Genomic DNA, 26,136 nt, shown 5'->3' on the forward strand with positions numbered 1-26,136 from the left:
TTTGCTTAGTCATCGAACAGGGGGAAAAAATGATTTCTTAGCTGCTCACACTTCTCTTGTTAACATTGTGCAATACTTTTCAGGCATATTCTTAGCCTAGTTTCCATCATTGCCATTATTGATTTCACAAGCAGCCTCCCAACAAGCAAAAGTCCTAGCAAGAACATCCCACAGTTTCCAAACCCTTTATTACTCTAAAGAGTTGTAGGCAGCAGTATCATGAAATTATAGACTCTTCTTAGAGGAACTGTTTTAAGCTGAGGAAGTCAGTAGCCAGGTTCTGCAGATATACTCTTCAAAACAGTTAAGGTTTATATTTCTGTTAATTAGCTGGCTTTTATGTTCAAACACAAAGATGAGTAAGATTGTTCTTTGCATCCTCTGTGCCCAGAACAATGACTAATAGTTACTAAATGCTTGTTAGTTGATGAAAGATGGGATTGTTGCTCTCAAGGTCCAAGTTAATACAAAATAAAACTAAATAATGCTGAAGAGAGATAAAAAGTCTAGATATGAGTAGGAAGAAATTATTTATAGCTAGGAGAAGAGTCCATGGAGAGAGCAACAGTTGGACCTTGAAGGGAAACATTTCAAAAGGTAGATATAAAGGATTAATGTGGAGGAAGGGAGAAAATCTAGCTTTTGTTAGATTTGCTATCTTATAATCTGAGATTCAATACATGAGCTAAAAATGCATACACAAATCACTTTTAAAATAGTTTTTTTACAGGGAGAAATTCTAGAAATAAAGATGGAATAATCAAATGTGTTTCCATATCAGCCACACTTTCCTTTCTGTTAGTTGCATACTCTCATGCTATTAAAGTCTTTCTGAGACACGAGCATTTGCTTTACTACATTCAAATTTTAAACAAAGATCTTGAGAAGCCACAGATGAAATACTAGACACCACTGTGAGACATGTTTCTTGCTTCTTATCTCACAGCTTGCCCATCGGGGACATATAAACCTGAAGGCTCACCAGGAGGAATCAGCACATGTGTCGCATGTCCTGATGAAAACCACACATCCCCACCTGGAAGTACATCCCCAGATGACTGTGTCTGCAAGGAAGGATATCGGGCAGCAGGCCACACATGTGAAGGTTAATTCCCCTCAATAAAATAAAAAAAAATTTAAAAACACATACAAATTTTGCTTTTCTCTGAGGGAAAAATACAATTGTTTTTCTGTCTTTGCCTACTGACTTGTTCTTGTACTTGTACTAATGCATAATTCTCTTTGACTTTTAGGTAGGTACTGGGGAGTAAGGATAGCAGGGAGTTTTTACCAGACACAGAATTATCAATATAGCCTGGGATAAATATGAAATTATATAAGAAAGAAAGGCCATAATGGAAATCTCAGTAAGAGATCACACTTAACTGTCACCATATTGGTAATACTCAAAGTTTGGTTCATTAATTCTTTCATTATCTAGATTAGAATTTCAATTAAGGTTTTAATCATCGTAATTATTTTCACTGATTTTTTACTAAGCATTTTGCTTGTTAGGTAATTATGATTGTCCTCCCCATTTTAAAAAGGAGAAAATTGACAGCAAGTTTGTCTTTCCTAATACTTCAACATTAACAAGTATCAGAGATGGGAGTCAGAGCTGTGTGTCTTATTTCCAAATGCAGTGTTACTGAGCACTGTGAACAAGACACTGTCCAAGAAAGTTTATTCTAGTTCATGGAGTCCAACTGAGGCAAGATTGGTGTAAACTGAATATTCTCTGGTAAACTTGGCTATCAAGATATAGCCTGCAGAAGACTGGATTCAGAGTTAAAAGATTTGTGATTAAATAATGTCCCTTAATGTGCTCAAATAATGTGTTCCTTCAAAGCTGTGTGATCTGAAACAAACCACTTTGCCTTAGCAAATATGTAATATGAAATAAAAAAATCTAGTGTTTGTGTGAATTCTAATCAAAAGGTCAGATTTATTCTGTGTTCAATATGAAACTTGCTGTAGTGAACCACTAAATTTAACCTTTTTTTAAAAAAAATTTTTTTTTGTTCCATCATTAGTGGTCCACTGTCCTGCTCTGAAACCTCCTGAAAATGGTTACTTTATTCAGAACATCTGCAACAACCACTTTGACGCAGCCTGTGGAATTCGTTGTCATACTGGATTTGAATTAGTTGGAAGCAGCATTCGCCTCTGTCAACCCAGTGGTTTGTGGTCTGGTTCAGAAAGTTTCTGCCGAGGTATGAAAATCACCAACTTACTTATTGATCACTATTTGCTTTCATTGATTTAAAAACTGCTGATCGTTAAAACACTGCAATTCTATGGATCCCTTCGACTACTGGATGGTTGCATTGTATTTTTTTCCAGACTAACTGCTGTCTAACCATACCTCTTTATCTTACACTTATAAGGTTGAATTTTTAATTCTAAGTGGAGGACTCAATATTTATCCCTAATGTAGGAGGGAGGAGTAGGAAGTTTTTAATTAAAACAACTGAGTTCACTTGGCAGACTAGGATAAACCATCTCTCCTTCATTCTTTCCAACAAGAGACTTGCAGTTTCTTCGCAGTTAGGCCATTTTCATGAATGTAAGAAGGAAATATCATTCTAAAAGATGATGCCCTGGAAAATATAGGGAAAATATGCCTAACAGGAATTTTTCTCTGCTACATTGTCTTGTTGAGATATATTTGCATAGAAGACACATTGAAAGAAATTCCACTGGAAAAAATTAAAGGCTATGAAAAACCAAGGAATAATCCTAAGTCTAATACCTTAAGAACTCTGAATTACTTCCTGAAAATGCATTAAAAAATAATTCCTAGAAGACTCAGCAGGGTGAAAAATAAATAATAGTAGTAAAAATTATTTAAATACATCAAAATTGGGTACAGCTAGGTGGTACAGTGTATAGAGCACTGACCTGGAGTCAGGAATACTTGAGTTCAAATTCAGTCTCAGACACTTAATAAGTGCCTAGCTGTGTGACCTTGGGCAAGTCACTTAACCCCATTGTCTTAAATAAATAAAATTAAAATAATAAAAAATATATATCAAAATTTATGGGCTGCATGCAGCATATATAAATATATATCCCTGAACATTAATAGCAAGTGGAGGTCAGTCAAAAGTATTTATGATGCACCTTAATATGTGCCAAGTATATGTTAAGCACTTGATTTACAAGAAAGCCAAAAGATAGTCCCTGCCCTCAAGGAACTCACAATCTAAAGATGTGCAAACAAATATTTATGCAAACAAATTATCTACAGGATAAATAGGAAATAATCAAAAAAAGGAAGGCTTCCTGTAGAAGGTAAAATTTTTGTTGGAATTTGAAGGAAGTTCCTTAAAGGCAGGGTCAGTTTGCCCCTTTATCTTTGAATCTTCTGCATCTAAAACAATTTCTATAGGGGGAGTTAGGCAGAGCAGTGAATAGAGGACCAGCCCTGGAATCAGAGGACCTGAGTTCAAATTTGATTTCAGACATTTAATATTTACTTAAGTCACTTTGGGCAAGTCACTTAACCCCATTGCTTTGCAAAAACTAAAATAGTCCCTGCCACCTAGTATGGCTTAATAAACACATTTGTCTTTGAAAAAAATAAAAATAAAAACAAATTTCTATAATGACTAAGACATTTCTGTGCAAACAATAGGAGCTTGATAATTATAAAGTATTGATTCTAATGATGAAATTTTCCCTGAATTCAATGTGAAGGCTTTACTTTAGTGAATGTTCTAGTTAAATAGTTCCACAAAATATGACCCAAGTCAAATGTGTACATATTGGGGATATGAGGTAAGGAAAAAAAATGTTAGTTTTACAGGAGAAGAAATGAATTATTTATTTGAAGCTTGAGGAGGCAGAGCCACTTACAATGTTGGATTCCATGTCCATGGGGAAACATGGATTTGAATGGTGAAGTTGCGATAAAGAAATTTTATCCCTAGATTATTCTGGGGCAGAGAAGGAAAGGCAAGGGAAAGGAGAATAAGGCACAAATGTAGACTGGTATAAGGTAATCTGAGGGTCCTAGGATCATAAATCTATAGCTCTAGGGGACTAAAAGGGTTATGTCTTAATTGCATTTTGGAAATACATACTCTTCCTTTTTTCACATTTCCCATCACATTACACAATGTACTTCTCAGTTATTTATATAATAACTACTGGGGAAAATTATTGAAAAATGCCAAATTTTCCATATTTTGACACTAGTTGAAAAGAGCCTGGTAGTTTGCCTCCCCCATTAGCACTGTCAGTCATTTGATAAAATTAACTCGTTTCAACCACTTCGGGGAACTCATCCAAGGAGCTACACTAAAACAGATGGTTGGTTTAAAAGACGCAGTCTCTCTTATTTTGCCCTATTCCATTTCAGTTGTAGTATTATTTAATTTCTTGTAAAACTCTGACTCACAGAATCCCAAAGCTGAATCCTAAGTTTTTCTAAAATGTAAACCCAATGCAGTCATTGAAATTTTAGTGTGTTCAGTGATTTTAAAAAAAAGGTCGGAAAGTATATTCGTTAAGTTTAACATGTACTACCATCATTTATGTTTCAAAATGATGTCTTTGGAACCAGGTTGGGAGAGCACAGTAAGGCATTCAGGTATAGACTAGAAAGATTGTGCCATTGGCACACATGGCTGTCTGTAACTTGAGTCAAAGCCTCAATGGTCTTCAAATTAACCTTGTATGCAGATACATAGTATGAATTTAATGAAAGAATCCAGAAAATTACTTAAACATTTAGGTTTCCTTAATCATGATCTACATGCATTTTTAAGTATGAAAGGAATCAAGATTTGAAAAAAACATTTCATTTCTATCATTTCCCAAAATATTAGCAATATCATGTTATGTCTTTAAGATGTGTTATGAAAATATAAGTTGTGATTTAATTATTTATTCTTTCATTTATTTATTTAAACCAGAGTCCATTTCTTTTCTTGTTATATAGTTCGGACATGTCGTCAGCTCCGCAAGCCTGAGAATGGTGAAATCAGTTGTACACCAGGTGAAACATTATATAGGACGGTATGTTTGATAACCTGTGATGAGGGCTACAGACTGGAAGGGAGTCCCAGACTCACTTGTCAAGGAAATTCCCAGTGGGATGGGATGGAACCTCGATGTGTGGGTAAGTTTTCAATCATTAAACTTTGTTTATATCTGTCATAATCCAGAGTTTTCTTGTCATGATATCACCCTCAAATAAGACTAATAAAATATAAAAACTAATAAAATATAAAGTTGTAGTCTCTAACTGAATATGGTATTTATGTTTATAATATGTAATATAATGCCTAATTTACCTGGAATAATTCAGGAACAAAATGTTTTTGTTTTATATAAATGAATTTATCAAATGATAAGTTTCTCTGATAAAACTCCAAAGTTTATTTCAACATTTGGAATGAATATCTTTTCAAAATGTTTTCTGACTATAGTATTTCAGCTGTGATCTTTCTAAGGCAGCATAGAACAAAATTATTATTTCTATTGTTCAAAATACTTTGCCTCTATTGATGCAACCTAGGAGAAACTAGTTTTTTCGACTCCTATGTTGTCTCATATGAAATCTGAAGTCCATTAAAATCTCTAGGTGGTGCAGTGTATGGAGTACTTGGGTCTGAAATCAGGAAGACCTGAGTTCAAATCCAGCTTCAGTCACTTATTTGCCTATATGCCATGTCACTTAACCCTATATGCCTCAGTTTCCTCATCTGTAAAATAAGCTAGGGAAGGAAATGGCCAACCATTCCAGTATCTGACAAGAAAACCTCAAATGGGGTCAGACAGGACTTAAACCATGATAACAGCAACCACAATCAAGAGTTGACTTGAATAACGAGGTGATTTAATGGTCTGGAATCAGGAAGACATGAGTTCAAAACCAGATTCAGATACTCCTGCCCAAGTCACTTAACTTCTGTTTGCCTTAATCCCCTAGGGAAGGAAATAGCAAACCACTCTATTGTTTTTGTCAAGAAAACTCCATTGTTGGAGTATTATGGTCCATGAGATCACAAAGACTCAGGCATAACACAATTAAATGACAACAATCAAAAAAAACCCTGAAATCCTAGATCTTTTTCCACGGATACTATTGGCTAGCCATGCCTATACCAAATTTTGAATATAAAGCTTGGATATAAAACTTTACATTTCTGCCAATTAAAGTAAATTTTATAAGATTTGGCTCATCTTTTTGGACCCTTAGAAATGGTTTATAGCTGTAGACTCCATCACACAACATATTAACTATCCTTTCTAGCTTAATGTCATCAATTGATAAGCAGGCTAACTATGTTTTCTTCAAAGTCACTGACTCAAAATAATGAATAGCACAAAATCAAATGTGACTTCTTGGTGAACTCCCATAGAGACTTCTGAGTTAATTTTGACCTACTAATGATAGCTCTTTGATTGATTAAGCAAATTCCTGAATATTCCTAATTGTACCATTATCTAACCATATCTCACAATTTTAAAAGTATAACATGACTTTATTGAAATGTCTAAATATGTTTTTAAAAATCTAGGGATTTCTCAGAATCTAAATCTTAGAACATAAAATAAATATGCTTAATCTAAGTCAAGAGAGATCTGTGCACAAAAGAGAAAGAGAGAGAGAGAGAGACATGACAGAGACAGAGACAGAGAAATCTGTATTCAAATAACATTTTTAGAATAGCAGAATGACTGGGCAAGTAATTCAGTCTCCAAGTTCTGTAAAATGGGGGCAGTAATACAAATACTACCAGCCTCACAGAGTTATGGTATTTAGAAAACACTTTCATTATTTCTACAGCATTCCCTTGATTTTCCAATCATCAAAGGAAATGATTTTATTTTGCTATGATCTATTCTTCAGGAAATCATCCTGGCTTTTCATGACATTGCCTAACTCATTTTCCCAGCAATTATGCACATTGTTCTATAACTTGCAGAATCTGTCCTAATGAAAGTAATAGTTATTCTAAAACATTTTCCATTCTTTTTAACTTTTCAAAGATCATTGACAGATGCTCACATGGCCCTTAGGATGGATTACCTGGAAAATATTTAATACAATAAATAAAAATACAATAAAACAGTGTTAATATGCAATTTACTAAATAATTATCCCTTCCACTCTGAGCATCAAACAAACATTTCTTTGAACTTTCCTCTGGCCTTCAACATATGCAAAAGAAACAAAAAAACCACCTTCTTTGTTTTCTTTAGTATTCATTGCCACTCTTGACTCCTTATAGGTTTTAGTATATTCCTAAGGCCATTCTTACAAAACCAGACCTAGTTTAGCAGTAGCTGAAACAAGAACTCATCCAGCAATTTGAACATGAGTTTATGGAATTGGCATTATGTAGCAATTGTGCTAAGTCTAGCCTGCTCTCCCCTAGATGGGATAAATGGGATAGGGGATAGATAGACCTAAATGGGATAGGGAAAAAAATGCCTTTTAAAGTGTTGGGGGTGCAGCTAGGTGGTACTGTGGATACAGCACCAACCCCAGAGTCAGGATGACCTGAGTTCAAATCCAGCTTTGGACACTTAATAATTACCTAGCTGTATGACCTTGGGCAAGCCACTTAATTCCATTGCATTGCCTTGCAAAACAAAAACAAGAAAAAAAGTGTTAGGGGGGAATTTTGTATTTTATTTTTGGCACAATTTTCAAGCAAATATTCCTTTCTAAAGTCTTGTTTTTTAAAAAAATAAACCAGGCTACAACACTTTAAAAAATTAATTTTCATTCATTCACCTATCTATACTTTCAAGTTCTTTGTATTTTTAAAAGATGAATTGATTAATGCATTTTCTGTGTGCAGATAAATGTGTCTTTATGGGTATATGCTTTGAATCCAAGAATACTTTGGAAGCAGAAGACATGAATTCAAATCTAGACTGTAATGTTTACTACCAGTGTGATCTTGAGACAGTTTCTTAACCTTCTTTAGTTTCATTTTATACAACTTAAAGAAATTAAATATATCTATGGTTGTTCTTGACAGCTCCCTCTTCCTCTCCTTAAAATCATATCTGCCTAGAATTTCCTTCCTGAGAACTTCCTATCTCACTTTAACTGACTTCTGCAGAATATGTGCCTTTGGATATTATCATTTCTTCTGCTGAACCTTTACTCAAACATTGGCTACATATTGAGCAGGGATTAATTTTCCTCTCCTATATATCATGAACTCTATTATGAAATTATCCCTTGTCCCCAAAGTACCCATCATTTCTTCTGCCTTCCTCCTCATTGGGCAGAATAAAATCCAGAGTAGCAATTTTCTTATTGCTTCTGTGTCCTCTAGAGTATGAAATTATAATTGTAGTAAATCATAGATTTTTCAATTACTCACCTTTTTGTTAGAGAGTGCTCTGGTAGACATCCACATAATTGAAGTCCCCCACTCACTACAGCATGATACCTCCCTCCCAGATTGTGCTCTATTTCTCAAACTCTTTTGTCAGGTCTCTCTTTCTGTTCAGATACTTTGTAACATAATATGATGACATCACTTTTGCTTCTTTTTTCACTAATCATAACCCAAACACTGTCACCTCTTATTTCTGTACTTCTCACATGCATATAACTTCTTAATATAAAATAGACTCTACTCTCTGAGCAATGCTATTCCTTTTGACTAAGATGCAGTCTTTTAGAATCATGTTATTGTCATATGTCCATGTTGCCTCCTGTATTAAGATCTCTAGTTCATCTTGTATGCTATCCATAATTTATGAATTTTTATATAGATGTCTGAGATCATGAATTTTGTTTATGTTAGAATATTATCTCTCATTAATTATTAGTTCTCTAGTCTGCTATTCTTTCTGGTGTGTAAATATTTCTTTTTATTCTCCCGGGCTTGGCAGTTGTCTCCTTCCTTCTCCCTTTCTGCTCTAAAGCCCTCATGATTACATTTGTAAAACTATGGGCAGGCAAATGTATTTGTATTTTCCCTTCTTAGTCATGTTCCATCCCTAACCAAGATACCGTCATTCTATTTATTTTTAAAAGTCATGGTCCAAAAGTGTAAATCATATTCTGTGGTCCTCTTAGCCACATTTTACAAATCAAATTCATCTATTTCTCTTCAAAATTCTCTGTCTCCAGGTGGCAAAATTCATTAAAAATATGACCTGTGATTTTAAGATTTTTACCAAGATTCCACAATCTTTATTGTTCTCTTTATTCCCATACAAATATACAATTTTGACAGGTCTTGGGGCAGTTAGGTGGTGCAGTGGATAGAACACCTGCCCTGGAGTCAGGAGGACCTGAGTTCAAATCCGGCCTCAGACACTTAACAATTGCTTAGCTGTGTGACTTTGGGCAAGTCACTTATGCCTTAAATAAAACTTAAAAAAAAATTTTGACAGGTCTTAGGATATTCACCATCAAACCCCAAATATACCTCCCAAAGAGTTATGCTTTTCTATTGTTTGTATTAGATTGATAAATAACATTCCTTTACTTTTCAGAAGAGTCACCAAACACCATTCTACTTTTCTTTTTTTCTTTTTTTTTTTTTGTAGGGCAAATGGAGCTAAGTAGCTTGCCCAAGGCCACACAGCTAGATAATTATTAAGTGTCTGAGGCCGGATTTGAACTCAGGTCCTCCTGACTCCAGGGCAGGTGTTCTATCCACTGCACCACCTAGCCAACCCTCTACTTTTCTTCTTATGGCTTTTAATGGATTCCTTCTCATGGCTAGCATCTCTGGATCATTCCTTGGAGCATAACATGATGCTTCTTCCTGAAGTGGTACAACTTCCCCATGCAGTTTACTCATGTCTTCTGGAGTCTAACTCAGAAGTCCTACTTTTTCCTTTATTTCTTTGTGTGACATTCTTTTATACTCCAGTCTTCTGATAAAAGTTAGGATTGCCCCCACCTCTGCACTTTGTTTTTCATCTTCATTTTCTCCTTGAAAATGTCCTTATGTTCTTTCAAAGAATATTCCTCTGGTAGTCCAGAGATAAGAAATTTTGCCCCAAACCACTTACCATTGCCCATCTAGAACAAAAATCAATACTTTCTATGTATTTTATCTGTATCATGCATGCTGCCTCCTCCACTATAATGTAAATTCTTTAAGGGCAAGGATTGTTTCTGCCTTGCTTTGTATCTGAAGTCCTTAGCATAGTTCTTAGCACATAGTAAGTGAGAAATAAGTGCTTATTGATTGATTGCTCCTTGCTACCTACATAAATGAAGTGATGTGAAAATGCTATAAACCAAGGCTTGAGTTACTGTTTTATTGGTTGTGCACACTGAAGAAAATGATGAGAAAAATTTTTAAATTTAATAATTTTAATAAATAATTTAATAAGAATACTATTTTAATAATAATCAATAATTTAATAATATGTCACACATACTATTTTCTCCAGTGAGCCAATTGTTAAACATTTATGAGTATCCCCATGCTTGTGTTACGTGATAGTCAAATGAGAAAATATTTGTGAAGCACTTAGCCCAGTGCCTGCCATAGAGGAGATACTCTATAAAGATTTATTCCCTTCCTCCTTTGCCCTTTCAGAAACACAGTCTATTCTCCTAAGTCACCACAAAATTTTACTTCCCTTCCCCATACTTCTCTGAAGCAAGATCCTTCCTGAAACGACTATTAAACATAGGGCCAATGTTCTCCCAAACTCCACCCAATAACACCAAGAATCATGTTCAAATATACTTTAAAGTATAGAATGTTCCCAAAGTTTTAGTGCAATTTTAAGTTAAATTTATTTAATTATTAATTAATTTATTGATATGATATTGATTAAATTTTGCTTCCTTCAGACTGAATTAAGATTTTGAGGTCACCCTAGATAAAAGAAAGAATAGTGGACTTGGAATTAGTAGAAACTTGATTTCCTTTTTTTTTTTAACAATAGTCTCCAAAGTTATTCTTCAATAGACTATGCATGATGGAATTTTATTAGAAGCACTTTCAAACACATCTACTGATTTTATCATTGGATATCATAAAATATATGAATAAAATGAGAAAATAAGGAGAATTATATAGAACCAAGGGGAAGATATTTATTTGGTAAGCCATTTCTAGAAAACTAAGATTCTTTGATTATCTGCTTAGAAAGTTGATTTACACATGTGAGGATGTGAACAAATAATAGTCTTAACAAATAAGTCACCTAGAACAGTGATTGTTTGATTATGGCTCCACCACAAACCAAGCCTGTAGAGGTCTAACTCTAACTTTTCTTCTTTATCTTACTAGATCATTGCCCCAGTTTCACTGGATGTACATTTGAAGGCATAGCATATTGTTCAAATATTTGTTATATCCAATGATAAAAATCAGTAGATGTGAGTTTAAAAATACTTCTAACAAAATTCACTGTTGAGCCTCATAGATTAAATCATCAACTGGTTGCAAGTCACAGGAAGAACAGTGAAGTCTATGATGAGTTTATTTGCAAATTGTTCTAAAAATGTGATAATTCTGCATATATATTTATAAATGCTAAATCATATGAATATTAGTCATTTTACTTTCCTCAAAACACTTTAAATGCAGGTGTTTATTGATGAGCATTCTGACAAAGATCAGTTTCTTTCCTTTACTATTTAGATTATAAGCCATGATGCAAATTATGATATATTTAAATAGGCATTGGGTAAAACCCCTTTCTAGTCCATTAGGAAAAGTTAATTCAAAAAGGAAGAACTATTTCCAATTGAAAGAACTATTCCAGTCCGGAAATGACCCAGACAGAGAGACTGCAATTGTGTAATAACAATGATAAACATATCAACAATGAAAGAGAAAAATGTGTTATACTAATAACCTTTCTAGTGAGCACATCTGAAATTAATTGTTGCTGCAAAAGTAAGATTAAATGTTTTCTTAGTATACTATTTCTAACATTGTTGTTCCACTGGGATGTTCAAATGAGCCACAGTCAAATTCTTGGAAGAGAAAAGCCTAGGTATATTTCTATGATCTGATTATACTTACTTGACTACATAGAGTGAATATACTTTTCTTCACCCTTATTTAAGCTAAATCCTAATTATTACTCTTTTGGATTGAAATTTCTTTATTAATTCCTGAATGCTGTGAATAGGAAGCTGGATCTAGAGTTAGAAAATCCTGTACTCAAGTTTTACCCAGTGACCCAGGGCAACTTTTCTTTCTACCTCAGTTTCCTCCTCCATAAAAGGGAAATAATAACTCCAGTATTTAACTCCACAGAGTCATTATGAGGACTCAACAAAATTAATGTATTTTGTAAACCTTAAAGTACTTTATGAATGAAATTTTGGAGGGCAGGGGAAATCTTAACCAGTGATTTCATTAGTATGTGGAACTTGCAATGTATGTCTGAAATTGCCATTAGCCACCATGAAGTCAAACCGGATATCAAAGTGTCATGGGAATTACAAGGAAAAAAAAACCCTCAGTTAATCTTAGTTTGGCAGGATAAATTTCTTATTCACAATTTGGTTTCAGCAGCAGAGAGACATCATGGAATGGCCAGTTGCCAACCCAAGGGAAACATCCAAAAATGTTATTCCAGATGGCTTCCCAAGACCATAGTAGCAATAATTTACATAGGCAACTATCCTAGACTAGTTGTGGCAGAAAAGGTGCTGATCTGTTTTGATAGAAGGAATTTCCTCCCAGAAGTTCTATACTATACTTGCTCTTTACTCTGACAGCCTTTATGAGTTTGATCATTTAGTAAAGAATTAAATTAAACATGATATTAACCTCCAGAGTTTGTCCTAATACGGGACAGACATCAGTCTCCAGAGTTTTGTCTCAAGAAAGAATAAATTAGAATTAGGTTAACATAAGCAATAATTAAAATTTTTTATCAGACATTCTATTGAAAGAAGTGCATTATCAGTTATGCTAAAGACCTCCATAAAAGATGTCAATCTTCCCCTTCTGGGATGTCACCATCACCCAGTGACCATTCATACTTGTTATTGGAAAGGGGGAAAAAAGGCTTACAAAATTTATACATGTCAGCAACATTTATAGTGATTCTTCTATCCCTGGACCTATCTCTGCTCTCCCAAACTATTTCCCTTGCTATGGCTTCTCTTAGCTTCATGAGCAGCATTTACTTCATGCTTTCTCATTTGTTTGAGTTTAGAAAATTACAGGCCTAAAATTTTCCCCTCCCCACTCATCCCCCCAACCAAGTCTCACATTATATAACATTTAAGATTTACAAAAGTTCACAATTAACAAATGGAGCTAGAGATTAGTAATAGGGTCTCTCTACCCAGGCATGGTTATGCTTCTATTGTTCTTTTTTAAAATGATTTACTATGAACTTAATATTAAGCTTCAAGACAAAGTAACTGCAATTATTTACATTTGAACAAATGGATTTCTAGGACAAAAATGTCATAATTTCTGTTACTCCCTGTAAACCTCCCTTTAGTTTCTTTGTACATTCATTTCCATTCAATTTTCCTTTTATGTGAGAATAGTCAGTAGATATTCTATTCTTAAGATCTGATTTTTTTCATTTTGAATTATTTTATAGCTGCCTTTCCAAATTTCATTTACTTGTTCAGTCTTAATTGTATTACAGTAGACTGTTTGAACCTCAATGTATCTGATACTTTCCCTAATGTTAGATATTTAGATGACTTTCAGTTTTTTAGTTTTTGATTTGTTTGGTTTTTGCCATTTTTCCTTTATTCTTTGAATACTGAAAAAAAATCTCATTTGTCAGTCTATTTTATTGGTTTCCTAAATCCAGGAATTCTCCATACTTATGCTGTAGCCCATACTCCAGATTTTAATCATTATTCTCAATCATTCTATTCTTCCTCAATCACTCTATAATCCAGTTCACCCCTCTTTTAGCCAATTTCACTGTTTCATTTTGAACTCCTGTTTTATTCCCAACAAATTCTCTTATATCCTTGATCTTTTCAGCTAACATCCTAGTTCTTTGCTTGAAGAAAAATCTGATTTTTTATGGATACCATATCCATTGTAGCTTTCTCTAACGCAAATTATTCTTCATTCCTTTATCACCCTTTCTCCAGTGTTCTTGAGTTGTTATAATCATTACATCTCACTGTTACAATCAGACCACTCTTCTATGACCATACCTAACTGATTTTCCTTTGAATAATATACATTCCATTTGTATTATCCTTTTCCCATCTTTGTTGTTGGGATCTACCAAGCTTTGGGGCCATTCTTTCAAATTTCTCATTGAATTTAATATTTATTTCATGGTCTTCCTCTATATTTTTATCTTCTGGCTTTTCCTCAGAGAATTCAGTATTTAATGGTCCCTCCAACAATCTGAACATGAAATTCTTTTTCTTTTCTTTTCTTTTTTTTTTAGGTTTTTGCAAGGCAAACAGGGTTAAGTGGCTTTGCCCAGGGCCACACAGCTAGGTAATTGTTAAGTGTCTGAGACCAGATTTGAACCCAAGTACTCCTGACTCCAGGGCCAGTGCTTTATCCACTATGCCACCTAGCCACCTCGTGAACATGAAATTCTTAAACCTCCTCATTTCCAGCAACTTCCTTCACTCTACCTCAGATACATACAATCCTTTACACCTCAGCAATTTGAAAAGTTGTATTGTGTTCAAGATTTACATTGTCTCCAAGACTCCGAATGTTGAAATTCTGTTGAAATTCTGACCACAAACTATAAACATTCTCTCTCAGTAATGCTAAATAAACCTCTATTTTTTTATCATCAAAGTGAACCTTCTATCTCTGAACTAGTCACTATACTCTCAATATATTTCTTTCATCCCCCCAAGTTTCTTTCACTCTTGTCTTCACTTTATTTATCTCCAAAGACTGACCTGACCCTATAAGCTCTCATGTTAATATTGCAATATCATTAACATTCTGGACTGTATTCTGGAATGACTAGAATAAATCTTTTAATTGCTTGAAAAAAGCAATATTTCCTCCCTTTTGACTTTACCCCCAATTCCTTGTAAAATGTCATTAGTCCTTTCAACTTATCTTCATGTGATATGGACTTACAGCTCTTTGCCATCCTGGATGCTGTCCAGGTTATAAATGACCTTCCTCAAGTGTGGCACACAAAAATGAAAACCATACACTAGAATGACAGAGAGAGGACAGTAGGAGTGTCTTTTCAAGAATCCTGGAAGCAATGCGCAACTCAGTGTTACCAATTTCTGTTCACTGAGCATTCCCTTTCTCCTCTTGCCAACATGACACTCATCTACCAGCCTAATCCTAGTTATTCAAACTAGTCATTCTAGTGAAGGGATTTTTAATCGTTTTAAATCATCATTTAATGATGAACTCAGAATAATGTTTTTTTCTATATTTAAAATACGTAAGATTACAAGGAAAACTAATTATTTTGAAAACCAATTTTCAAAATACTTTTCAAAAAATATAAATAGATTCACATAACCCAAGTAAGGAGTCTGTTCTAGAGGCGAAGTATATATGAATCCCATTCCAAGTCCATCTATGGCACCACCTGTGTGACCTCAGGCAAAATCATTTCACTTCTTTGGACCCCATACTCATATATGTTAAGTGAGGGAGTTAGATTAGATTGCTTCTGTTATTCTTTCCAGCTCCAGAACTCTGTACCAAGTTTCCTGTCCTCCTAATGGGAAAATTACTATCAAACACAGGTTCACTCAAGTCTTTGTATTTCCAGTTCTTTTGTACAATTATTTTTTAGATTTTTTGCAAGGCAAATGGGGTTAAGTGGCTTGCCCAAGGCCACACAGCTGGGTAATTATTAAGTGTCTGAGACCAGATTTGAACCCAGGTACTCCTGACTCCAAGGCCAATGCTTTATCCACTACACCACCTAGCCGCCCCTCTTTTGTACAATTTTTGCAAGTAATTACTACTTGACAAATATTTGTGGAATTCATTTCAATTAACCTCTGTTCTCACATTGATCATTACACAGATTACTAGCTACAATTTCATTTGTTTGTTTTTTGGTTTTGTTTTGGTTTCTTTAGTATCTGGTTCCTGTTTTTATTCTCTGAATCTAGATCCCAACCTCTGTCTTCATAATAGTTTACAGTTCTTTGTCAGGCATATAATATATGACAGCAATCTCAAAGCATATAACAGAATAGTTTATTCCATTTGCTAGATAACTATATGACATTTAATAAAGAAATTTATAAATCACTGCACATGATTGCCTCCAAAAATTTCAAAATATGCATCTTGCCAAATCTTATAAACTCAAGAATGTGAACAAATTTTTGACAGTGTACCAGAGAAACACAAGGTTTATGAAACCATTAAGTTATACTTTTTATTATTCAACAAAGACTTGGAAACAATTATTATTCTACTTGTATATATTGAGGTTGGTAATGGATTAGTAGGCTATTGTGGTATTCAAGTCTGGCGTCAACATTTTGTAATTTCTTTCTGTTTGACTTTATTGTGTACTAACAGTATGATTGTGGCAATAATACTAGACCTTTAATGTCTTCTAATTTTAGCATAATTGCTGTACCCTCATGGTTTTGTAGACTCTTATTTACTCCTGGAGATATTTTATAAAAGTTAAGAATAATTTGCTCAGCCATATTAATTTAACTGAATTGTAAAATAGATTTGTCAATTTTTTCCACTTAGAAATGGATATTATTAATTCAGCCTGGTAAAGGCAAAAACAGCCATCAGTCTCCATCAACTTCATGGTGACCCTTCTTGAACTTATTGATAATTCATCATTTCTCCAGTTGAAGTTCTCTTAGATTCCATAATCTTGGCTGTAGCTGGAAGAATTTATTAAGCATCCAAAGTTTTTCAACTACTCAAATGACAAAGAGAGATAAGAAAGAAACTTTTATACTTGATTAAATGTTCCTTTAGTTTTAAAATATCAGACATCTCTAGGGCAAAACAAAAAAGAAGTTGGAGTACTAACATTCCTCACTTCAAATGTAATATTGTTTAACTGCCAACATTTCAATAACTTGAAAAATGGAAAAAGGAGATCATTAATTTTGAACTGGCATATATCAATAATACAATATCTCAGTAGATACTGTTTCTGTTCTTTTTTTTTCTTCTTTTGTATTCTCTCAGTCATTTTGTATTCTCTCTGTCATTTCTTACAGGGTTCCATTTAAAATGCCCCAGATCATTCATTACTGTCTTCTGTACAACCATGAGCATGACTTCTAAGGAACATATTCCCTTATTTTCAGAGTATTGATGTGGTAAATTTCCATAATAAAAGATAAAACTTAGTAGTGACTAATATTATACAATATGCTATACTACCAATAATAATAATAGCATTTATAAAACACTTTAAGGTTTGTAAAATATTTTACATATAGTATCCTATTTAGTCCTTTCAACAACTTTGTAAAGCTTTTATGAGTGAGGAAATTCATCAGAGAGTCCACATGACTTTCCCATGGTTACAAAGCTAATAATAGTCCAGTCCAGGACAGAAATTGAACTGGGTCTTCTTGACTCTAATAGTCTATCTGATGGTGATGTCTCCTATCTGTCTAAATAACACTGAAGTCCCTTGCACCTCTGAAATTCTGTGAGTTATCCTTATACCAAGGCCAGTAATCTATTATCGTATTTCACTGACCATAGAACAAAGAGAATTGAGCCTCATTAAAACCATAAGATGGAATGAAAGAAAGGTTTACTAATAGTGTGATTACATATTAGGGGAGGAAAAAAAACTCATGAAGTTGTGTCTACTAATTGGAATTACCCTTTAACTAAAGATGACAATTGTGACACAACTTAGCAGTGCACACTTTTGAAATCAAATAGAGATATTATGATCCTTTGGCTGTAAAACAGGTCATGTAGGAATACAAGCCCTCCAAGAAACAGGCACAATAATAGTAAGTTTGCATATTGAGATGGTCCTTTAGGGAAGTTTATTCATATCAAACATCCTGTGGTAGTTCAGCAGTATGCAAATTAAATGAAACAAAGTGAAATAATTGAATGCAATGATATACAATAAACCTTAGAAATGCAAACCATCTTTAAATTTATGATACATCCATTTAAAATCCTCCATAATCTGTCCCTTGCCTAGACCCACTCTAAAATCCAACTGTGTTCATCTGTTTGTGTTCCTCCCTGCATTTGCACTAACTGTTCACCGTGATTGGAATATTCTCACTCCTCTCTTCAAACTTAGTTTCCTAGCTTCATTTCTAGGCTAAACTGCTACCTTCAGCAGGAGACTTTTTCCAGTACTCTCCCTCATTCCCATCGGTGCCTTCCCTCTGAAACTATCTTCTTGTACTTTCCATATCACCATGAATATTAATCCTTAATTTTACCAAGAAACATGATTTTCTTTTCAGAGAAAATAAAATAATAGGCATTTTCAATTATAATACCTATAATAACATTCTTGTATTTATCTTCCTTAGAACGACATTGCCCCACTTTTCAGAAGCCCAAAGGTGTGATCATTTACCCATCAAGCTGTGGAAGAGGACTAGCTAAGATTGGTACAGTGTGTCAATTAAGTTGTCATCCAGGATTTATCTTATCTGGAACCAGGGGAGATATGAGATGCACCAGTTTGGGGAAATGGAGTGCCAAAATTCAGACAGCTGTTTGTAAAGGTACACAATCTATTTCTATGATTTAAAGGAAGAAATTCTTTATCAATTCCAATATAGCAAAGATGAACCATACATTATGTTCTTGATCCATTACTTGTACTGTCATTAGCATTGTGTGCTTTAAGGGAACATCCTTTGGGTATATGTGATCCTATTAATTGCTCAAAAATTTACAATCTTTTTATTGTACTTCTTGAGCTGAATGTTTATAATCTCACAGACACTCTAACTCTTTATAAATGTTTGTAATAAAAATATAGTTTATGTTATTCTCTTTTATTCTGAGAGAATTAAGTATTGTCCAGGAAAATGCATTCCTCAATAGTTGAAAGTAGAGTCCAGGAAAATAAACTATTGAGTTTATGGAACATGATAAGCAACTTGCAAGATACCCCAAGTTTTAGGAATCTTTTGAGTTAATAACTTCTTCAAAGCCCCTGTTCATGAGACCCTATGGTTTACTTCTTTTAACATAAGTACACATTTTATTTAAAACAAATTCATTTGATAAAATAACAAGTAATAAAATTAACAATAGACTAGTAACTCTATAAACCTCCAGGTCACTTTCTCCAAAACATACACACCTAGATATGTTTCACAAATGGCATAATTACCCATCAGTTGTGTAGAGACAATTCCAAAATGCATATGTTGAAGGACAATTCATGTCTCCAAAAATGCAAAGATGCCATTATCTTCTGGTAATGCTTCAATAATACTTCTCTCTAATGCTACTTCTTTCCATGGGTCTTTGCTTTCAGATTCCTCCTATTAAACATCATATCTTAATTTTTTCCCATTATGCTCCATATCTTCATTACAGTTAGTATTCAAGACCATAAAGTTATATTTAAGACTGATCCTCTATCCTTCTAACCAGTAGGGGAGAGAGAATGCTGAGATTAATAATCATCTCTCCTCCCTCTTAGTCAAAGATGATGAAGTATCTTAGTCATTTCTTTCAGGTATTTAGCTCCTGCTCTCAGCCAGGCTGCTCATTAATTTAATAAATATCTAAGCTAAGATTCTATATGTTTTGTGAGATTTTCTTTAAATTCTTTTTCTATAAACTATTCCCTCTGTATTTCTCATGACTCTTGACTCAAAATCTCATCCAACATGGTGAGAAATCAATATCATTTCTTATATCCCACTTACCTTGTATTTATTCTGTGTACATCTATATGAATATGTAATCTTCCCTTATACAATGTAAACTCTTTAAGAGTAGGCATTTCACTGCCTAGAACAGTGCAAGGAGTTTAGTAAATGTTTATTAAACTAATTTGAAGAAAAAACTTTGAGCAGTAGCAAAATACAACTGAACTGTACACTTGATTTGCTCTCTTCTTGATCTTGACTTGATCCTTCTCTGTTTTCTCCTGCCAATGTTTCTTATTGTTGAATAACCTTCCTGATGGGCTACTCTTCTACTCAAAAATTCTCAGTGGCTCCCAATTGTCTATCAAATAAAATGTAATATTCTGATCCTAGCATTCAAGGACACCATGATCTGATTTCAAAAAATCTATCTAGCTTTATTTCATGTTATTTATAGACTACATCCTCCATTCTTATTATGTCTTTCCTTAGCCTCAATAGACTTTACCCTCCCCATGCCTATTGAAGTAACTCTCAAATTGGATTCTACATTCTCCATTAAGATTCTTCCTTAATATTGTTCATAGCATTTTGATTTAATCTTCCTTTTATCATATATATTTATATGAATATTTTGCCTGACATGATACCAATTGGATTGTAAGCTTCTCTTGAGTAAGGTCTAAGTCATATTTATTTTTACAGCTTTAGTGCATGACACAATGCTTTACATATGGTAGATGCTTACTCTAGTAAATGAATAGAATAGGAGCTTTGTTCTCAAGGCATATAGAATCTGGATGAGAAGATAATTGTAATCAAAACTGCCATTGTTGGATGTGTTTGTGTGTGTGTGTGTGTGTGTGTGTGTGTGTGTGTGTGTGATAGTGATAGATAGATAGAGTATATAGGTGTGTATTTATGTATGTCTATGAATCCTATTCTATGCATAAGAGCTTCCACTCAGAAAAATGATCATTATTTCATGCCAGAAATATATATTTCCAGGCTCAACTGTCTCAAAGTGATAGAAGTCATTATATTTTGTTCTAAAAGGGTGATCTAAAAAGTCAAATGCTGCAGAGAATGAGAACAACAATCCTAACAAATGTCATTGGATTTGAATACAATGAAGGTCATTAGTAACCCAGAGAGAGTTTCCCCACACAAACACTCCTCCTCCTCCCTTTGAGTGAGTGAGTGTGAGTAAGTAATGAAGCAATTAGAGAAATAAGTGTAAATTGCTCTTTCTGGAAGTTTGGTTTTTGAATGGGGAGAGAAAGAGAATGGATAGCAAACTTAAAGGTAGCATAGTCAAGGACTTATAGTCCTCCCTTTTTAGTATTGGGAGAAGTAAACATGTTTTCAGGTCAGGGGAAGAGTCATAGAGAACTAGAGTTGGAAAATACTTAAGAGAGAAAGTAATTTTTATTGCAGCAGGGGCCTTAGAGGATGGGAGGAGATGGACCTGGAGTATTTTTGAAGGAGTTAACTTTGCTGAGGAGGTAGGATGGACACTTCTTCCAAGAGAGAAATGAATAAATGCAACCATTGAGAGGCATAAAAGATTAGAAAGCCTCTCAGCCTTCTCAGGGTAGCTAGCTGGTATTGTAGATAAGAGTGTTGGATCTGGAATAGCAAAACTCCTCTTTTTGAGTTCAAATCTATCCTCAGACACTTGCTAACTATGTGACCCTGAGTAAGTCACTTAAATCTGTTGCCTCAGTTTCCTTTTCTGGAAAAGAAAATGGTAAAATCTCATTATCTTGTCAAGAAAAACCTAAATGAAGACATGAAAAGTTGGACATGACTGAAACAACTCATCAATGACAAAACAAGAACAGCATTCTTAAGAACATAGGAGGGTTGAGGTGCAGGTAACTTTAATGGATAGTCAATGGTGATTCAGTGGAGCAATCTGTTTCCTCCTCCAGCATCAGGCATGGTGACTTGACCAAAGTATGCCCTTAAATTTTCTAACTGAACCAATGACCTGTTCTTTCCTTCACCTTAGAGTGCTAAAAGAAGAAAAAGAGCTCAACACTTTACCAAATCTATAATTCCATACTCTTTCAACTCATGCCTTCTTCCTACTTCCCCTTGACAGGAAATTCAGGAGTCCCTATAGTTCTTTTAGGAAACTTGATTAGAGAGCTAGAATTGTTACTAATGCTTTGTTTATCTTTCTCTGAATTGCTTAAATCCCAAACCTGAAACTTTTAAAATTCAGATCTCAGATGAAACAACTCTTGTGGGCACACAACCTTGAAGCAGTTGTCAAAATCAAGAATTGCTAAAGGGAGAGAGAAAGAAATGTTTAGTGGTCAATATTCTAACAACTATTCTCCCAGACTGCTGTATAAATCTAGTTAAGTCTTGATTCTTCAGTAAACACAATTACAAATCTCAAAGACTACATGCTACTGAAAAGGCAAGTAGGTGGGGATTGGGACCCAATTTCTGTAATACTACTTATTTCTGGGATTCTGCATACTTCTTTATTAATATGAATTTGCTATTGTTTTTTAAATGGACACAAATGTAATAGATATTAGCTATGCAAATTACATGCCATATCTAAAAATGTATTTTTGTATATTGCATCTTTTTTTGACACAATCATGATTAAGTGACTTGTCCAGGCTCAAACACCTAGTCCAAAAGCTATATTGGAACTAATGCCCTCTTGACTCCAGGGCCCATGTTTTACCCACTGTGTCACCTAGCTGCCACTATTATGCATTTTAAAAAACATATATTGATATTTTATATGTTTACATGATCTTTATTTTCAGATTTAACCTTTCCCCTCTGATCTATTATTTGCAATTAAGAATTTTTAAAATAGGGAAGAAAAAAAAAGCAAAACTAATCAACGTCATTGAAGTGTAATCATAGATGCAGTATTCCATACCCATGATCCCTCACCTCTGTAAAGAAGGGAAGGAGAAAATGTGTATTTATTAATAAAGAAAGTCTCCATGCTCCTTGAAGTTTTATTTTAAAATTGTAATGTTTGAAACTTTTTTTGTTGTTCTTATTTGAGTTCTGCAAAATTGTTTGGAAATTTTAACTTTAGCTAGAGTTCAGAATAAGGTTAAGGAGTGGGTCTTGATGTGTTTTGCAATCCTAAAGCTGCTGTTTTGGCTGCCAGATTTATTTATTAGGGATGCAATAAAAGTATGAGAGGAAGTGGTTCAGTTTCCTTAAGCCTCCTGAGCAAAGTGGAATTTGATGTTGGTTCTCCTCTTCCTTGTTAGTGAGCTTTGAGACCATTTTATTTTCTAAGACTGTAATTTAGACTAGTAACTGAATATAATTTATAAAGGATTTGGAATATATATACTGTAGTCCAGGGGGGAAAATAAGATTTTATAAAATAATCAGAGGAGCTAAATATTCGAATCATATTGGCTTCACTTTCTGCAAGGATGATTGGTTCTCAAAGTAACAGGATGCTGAAGACAGATCCTGTCTCCCCTATATGTGAGAAAGGAATGATTTATCCAGTATAGTGATATGGTTTTTCTGAGTCAACACTGACACCTGTTCTCTGAGGGGTTTGCCTAATCTGAACTTCTTTCAAATCTCAGAAAATCAATAATCAGTGTGAGAGTCAAGGACAATATAGTATAAGAGAAAGGTTTGGATTTAGAGGGACCAAGGTTCAGATGTCAATTCTGATGCTTCATATTTATCCAACTCTAAGCTACCTGGACCTTTCAATTATACCTCTCTATGGATGGGATGTATTAGATGGCATCTAATGCTGGCAGCTGGGTGGCACCCTGGATAGAGCCCCAAGCCTAGAGTCAAGAAGACCTGAGTCCAAATGTGGCCTCAAATATTTACATGTTATGTGACCCTGGGCAAGTCATTGCCTGAATTTTTTTCCTCTATAAAAGGAGCTGGAGAAAGAAATGGCAAACCAAAACAGTATCTTTGCCAAGAAAATTCTAAATGTGATCATAAAGAATTAGACTGAAACAACTGCAAAAACTTCCAGAATCTAAGAAATCTCTCATGTGGTGACTTGTATTTTAAATGTTTTAAGAAATTTTTACAAATGAAGATAGGATATTAAATTCCACAAAAAGATGAACCCATTCTTTTTTTCCCTATGATTATAAATGGTTATATTACCAAATATGGACATAATTTGCTCAGGAAAACTGATAGTGGTGGTGTGCTCTTTAAATGACTTTATTAGCATAGATTTGTAGACATGTATATTCCCTTTAGTGATAGAAAACTCCATGACATTATGGAACCAGAGGACAAAATAGTTATTGAAAGAATACATCGATAAAGGGTGGCTAGGTGGTGCACCTAAGTTCAAATCTGGCCTCAGACACTTTGACTAGATATGATTTCATTGATGTACAAAATTTCATTGATGAAGTGTCCTAAGCCAAATGCAGATCAGTAACTATTCTGCAACTTAGAGCCTGCAGGGAATTTCCTGAGTTTATAAGAAGTTAAGTAACTTGCCCAGGGTCACACTACCAGTATGTGTCAGAAATAAAACTTAGAACCAAGTTTTCTAAATATCCAGGCTATTTTCTATTCACTAGTCCATGCTGTTTTTATATAGTACAACAACAACAACAACAATAATAATAATAATTACTTTTCTACCAAGAAATCCAAGTTATTCATAAAAAGCATTTAAAAAGTATAGCATAGGGTGGCTAGGTGGCACAGTGGACAGAGCACCAGCCCTGGAGTCAGAAGTACCTGAGTTCACATCCGGCCTCAGACACTTAATAATTACCTGGCTATGTGGCCTTGGGCAAGCCACTTAACCTCATTTGCCTTGCAAAAATCTAAAAAAAAAATTATAGTATAAAAAAAGGCACTCAACTCCCAAAGGTGGAGAGAAGCCAGACACTGTGTTTTTCCCTCAGAAATAATATGAAAGAAACCTCTTAACAGAAATTTGATCAACAAAACCCAGAAAAAGAAGCTATGAGATGAACATCTACCAATAAGATCTGTCTCAGAAGACCATGGGTGAACTGGGAGCAGAGACCACAGAGGCCCGGGGCAGAGGCGGGGTGAAGTCAACATACCTGCCTTAGCTGCAGAGGCTTTGGTTGTGGAAGCAGTGGTCTGGGGAGTCCCAGCACAGAGAGGTACAGAGTGAGGCTGGACCATACTTTCAGCAGAGGTCTCTTCTCAGAACAAACACAGTAACAAACCCCTCCACACACACTCCCCACCCCCAGGCTCAGGTGTGGGCTGTAGAGCATCCTCTGCTGAATAGGGAGATTAACTACCTCTCCCCAGAGCCCAGCCCACATTGTTTAAGGATAAAAGTAGCTCCACCCCCTCAAGGCCTAGGGAGAGGGCCTCAAATCAATCACAGACACTCCAGAGAAAGCAACCAACACCCTTTACTGGCCAGCCCACTTGGAGTTACTAAATCCAATGAGCAAAGCCTCTAGGATATTCAGCACCAAAGGTCTGTGAACCAGCCCTGCCCCCAACACAAGATCTTAGGAAAATGAAGAAAGATCAGCTGAAAGGGGGACCCATTATGAACTACTTTGAAGGCAAAGATCCTAAGCCAGAAAAGTCTAGAACATCTGAGGAGAACTTCTCCATCCCAAAAAGATTTCCTAGAAGAAATCAGGAAGGAGTTTAAAAGTCAAGTGGAAAAACTGGGGAAAAAACTCAAGAGAAAATTAATACCTTGCAACAAAAAATTAACACCTTGCAACAAGAAAACAAATCCTTGGAAAATACAATTGGACTAATACAAAAAGAAAATAATTCAAATCCTTAATTGGGCAAATGCAAAAAGAAAATAATTGTCAAAACTACAATTGGGCAAATGGAAAACTCCTTCAGAAATAGAATAAACCAGTTGGAAAAGGAGTTACAAAAGGTAAATGAAGAAAATTCTTCTCTAAAAAAAAGAATGGAATCTGTGGAAACTAATGACTTCATGAGACAACAAGAATTTGTTAAACAAAACCAAAAAATAAAAAAAAGAAGAAAATGTAAAATAATTCATCAGCAAAACCACTGACCTCAAGAATAGATCTAGGAGAGATAACTTAAGAATCATTGGGCTTCCTGAAAATTTTGAAGAGAAAAAAAGCCTGGACTCAATATTACAGGATTTAGTGATAGAAAACTCCATGACATTATGGAACCAGAGGACAAAATAGTTATTGAAAGAATACATCGATCAAGGGTGGCTAGGTGGTGCACCGGCCCTGGAGTCAGGAGTACCTAAGTTCAAATCTGGCCTCAGACACTTAATAATTACCTAGCCAGCCATGTGACCTTGGCCAAGCCACTTAACCCCATTGCCTTACAAAATAAAAAATTAAAAAAAATACCTAAAAAAAAAGAGAATACATCGATTCCCTCCAGACAGGAATCCCAAAATGAAAACACCAAGGAAAATTGTGGCCAAA

At 34.6% G+C, this 26,136-nt stretch overlaps 1 protein-coding gene across 2 annotated transcripts in view; it reads left to right on the forward strand.

Moving 5' to 3' along the window:
• The window catches only part of SVEP1 (sushi, von Willebrand factor type A, EGF and pentraxin domain containing 1), a 355,068-nt gene that overhangs the window by 152,319 nt on the left and 176,613 nt on the right, over positions 1 to 26,136 (forward strand). For both annotated transcript variants that reach the window (XM_074196498.1, XM_074196496.1), the window contains exons 4-7: positions 947 to 1,105; positions 2,034 to 2,213; positions 4,946 to 5,125; positions 18,407 to 18,604. In XM_074196498.1, the coding sequence (XP_074052599.1) occupies positions 947 to 1,105; positions 2,034 to 2,213; positions 4,946 to 5,125; positions 18,407 to 18,604 (717 nt within the window). The remainder of the gene's footprint in view (positions 1 to 946; positions 1,106 to 2,033; positions 2,214 to 4,945; positions 5,126 to 18,406; positions 18,605 to 26,136) is intronic.

This window comes from Macrotis lagotis, chromosome 8, assembly GCF_037893015.1.
Source record: "Macrotis lagotis isolate mMagLag1 chromosome 8, bilby.v1.9.chrom.fasta, whole genome shotgun sequence".
Taxonomy (NCBI): domain Eukaryota; kingdom Metazoa; phylum Chordata; class Mammalia; order Peramelemorphia; family Peramelidae; genus Macrotis; species Macrotis lagotis.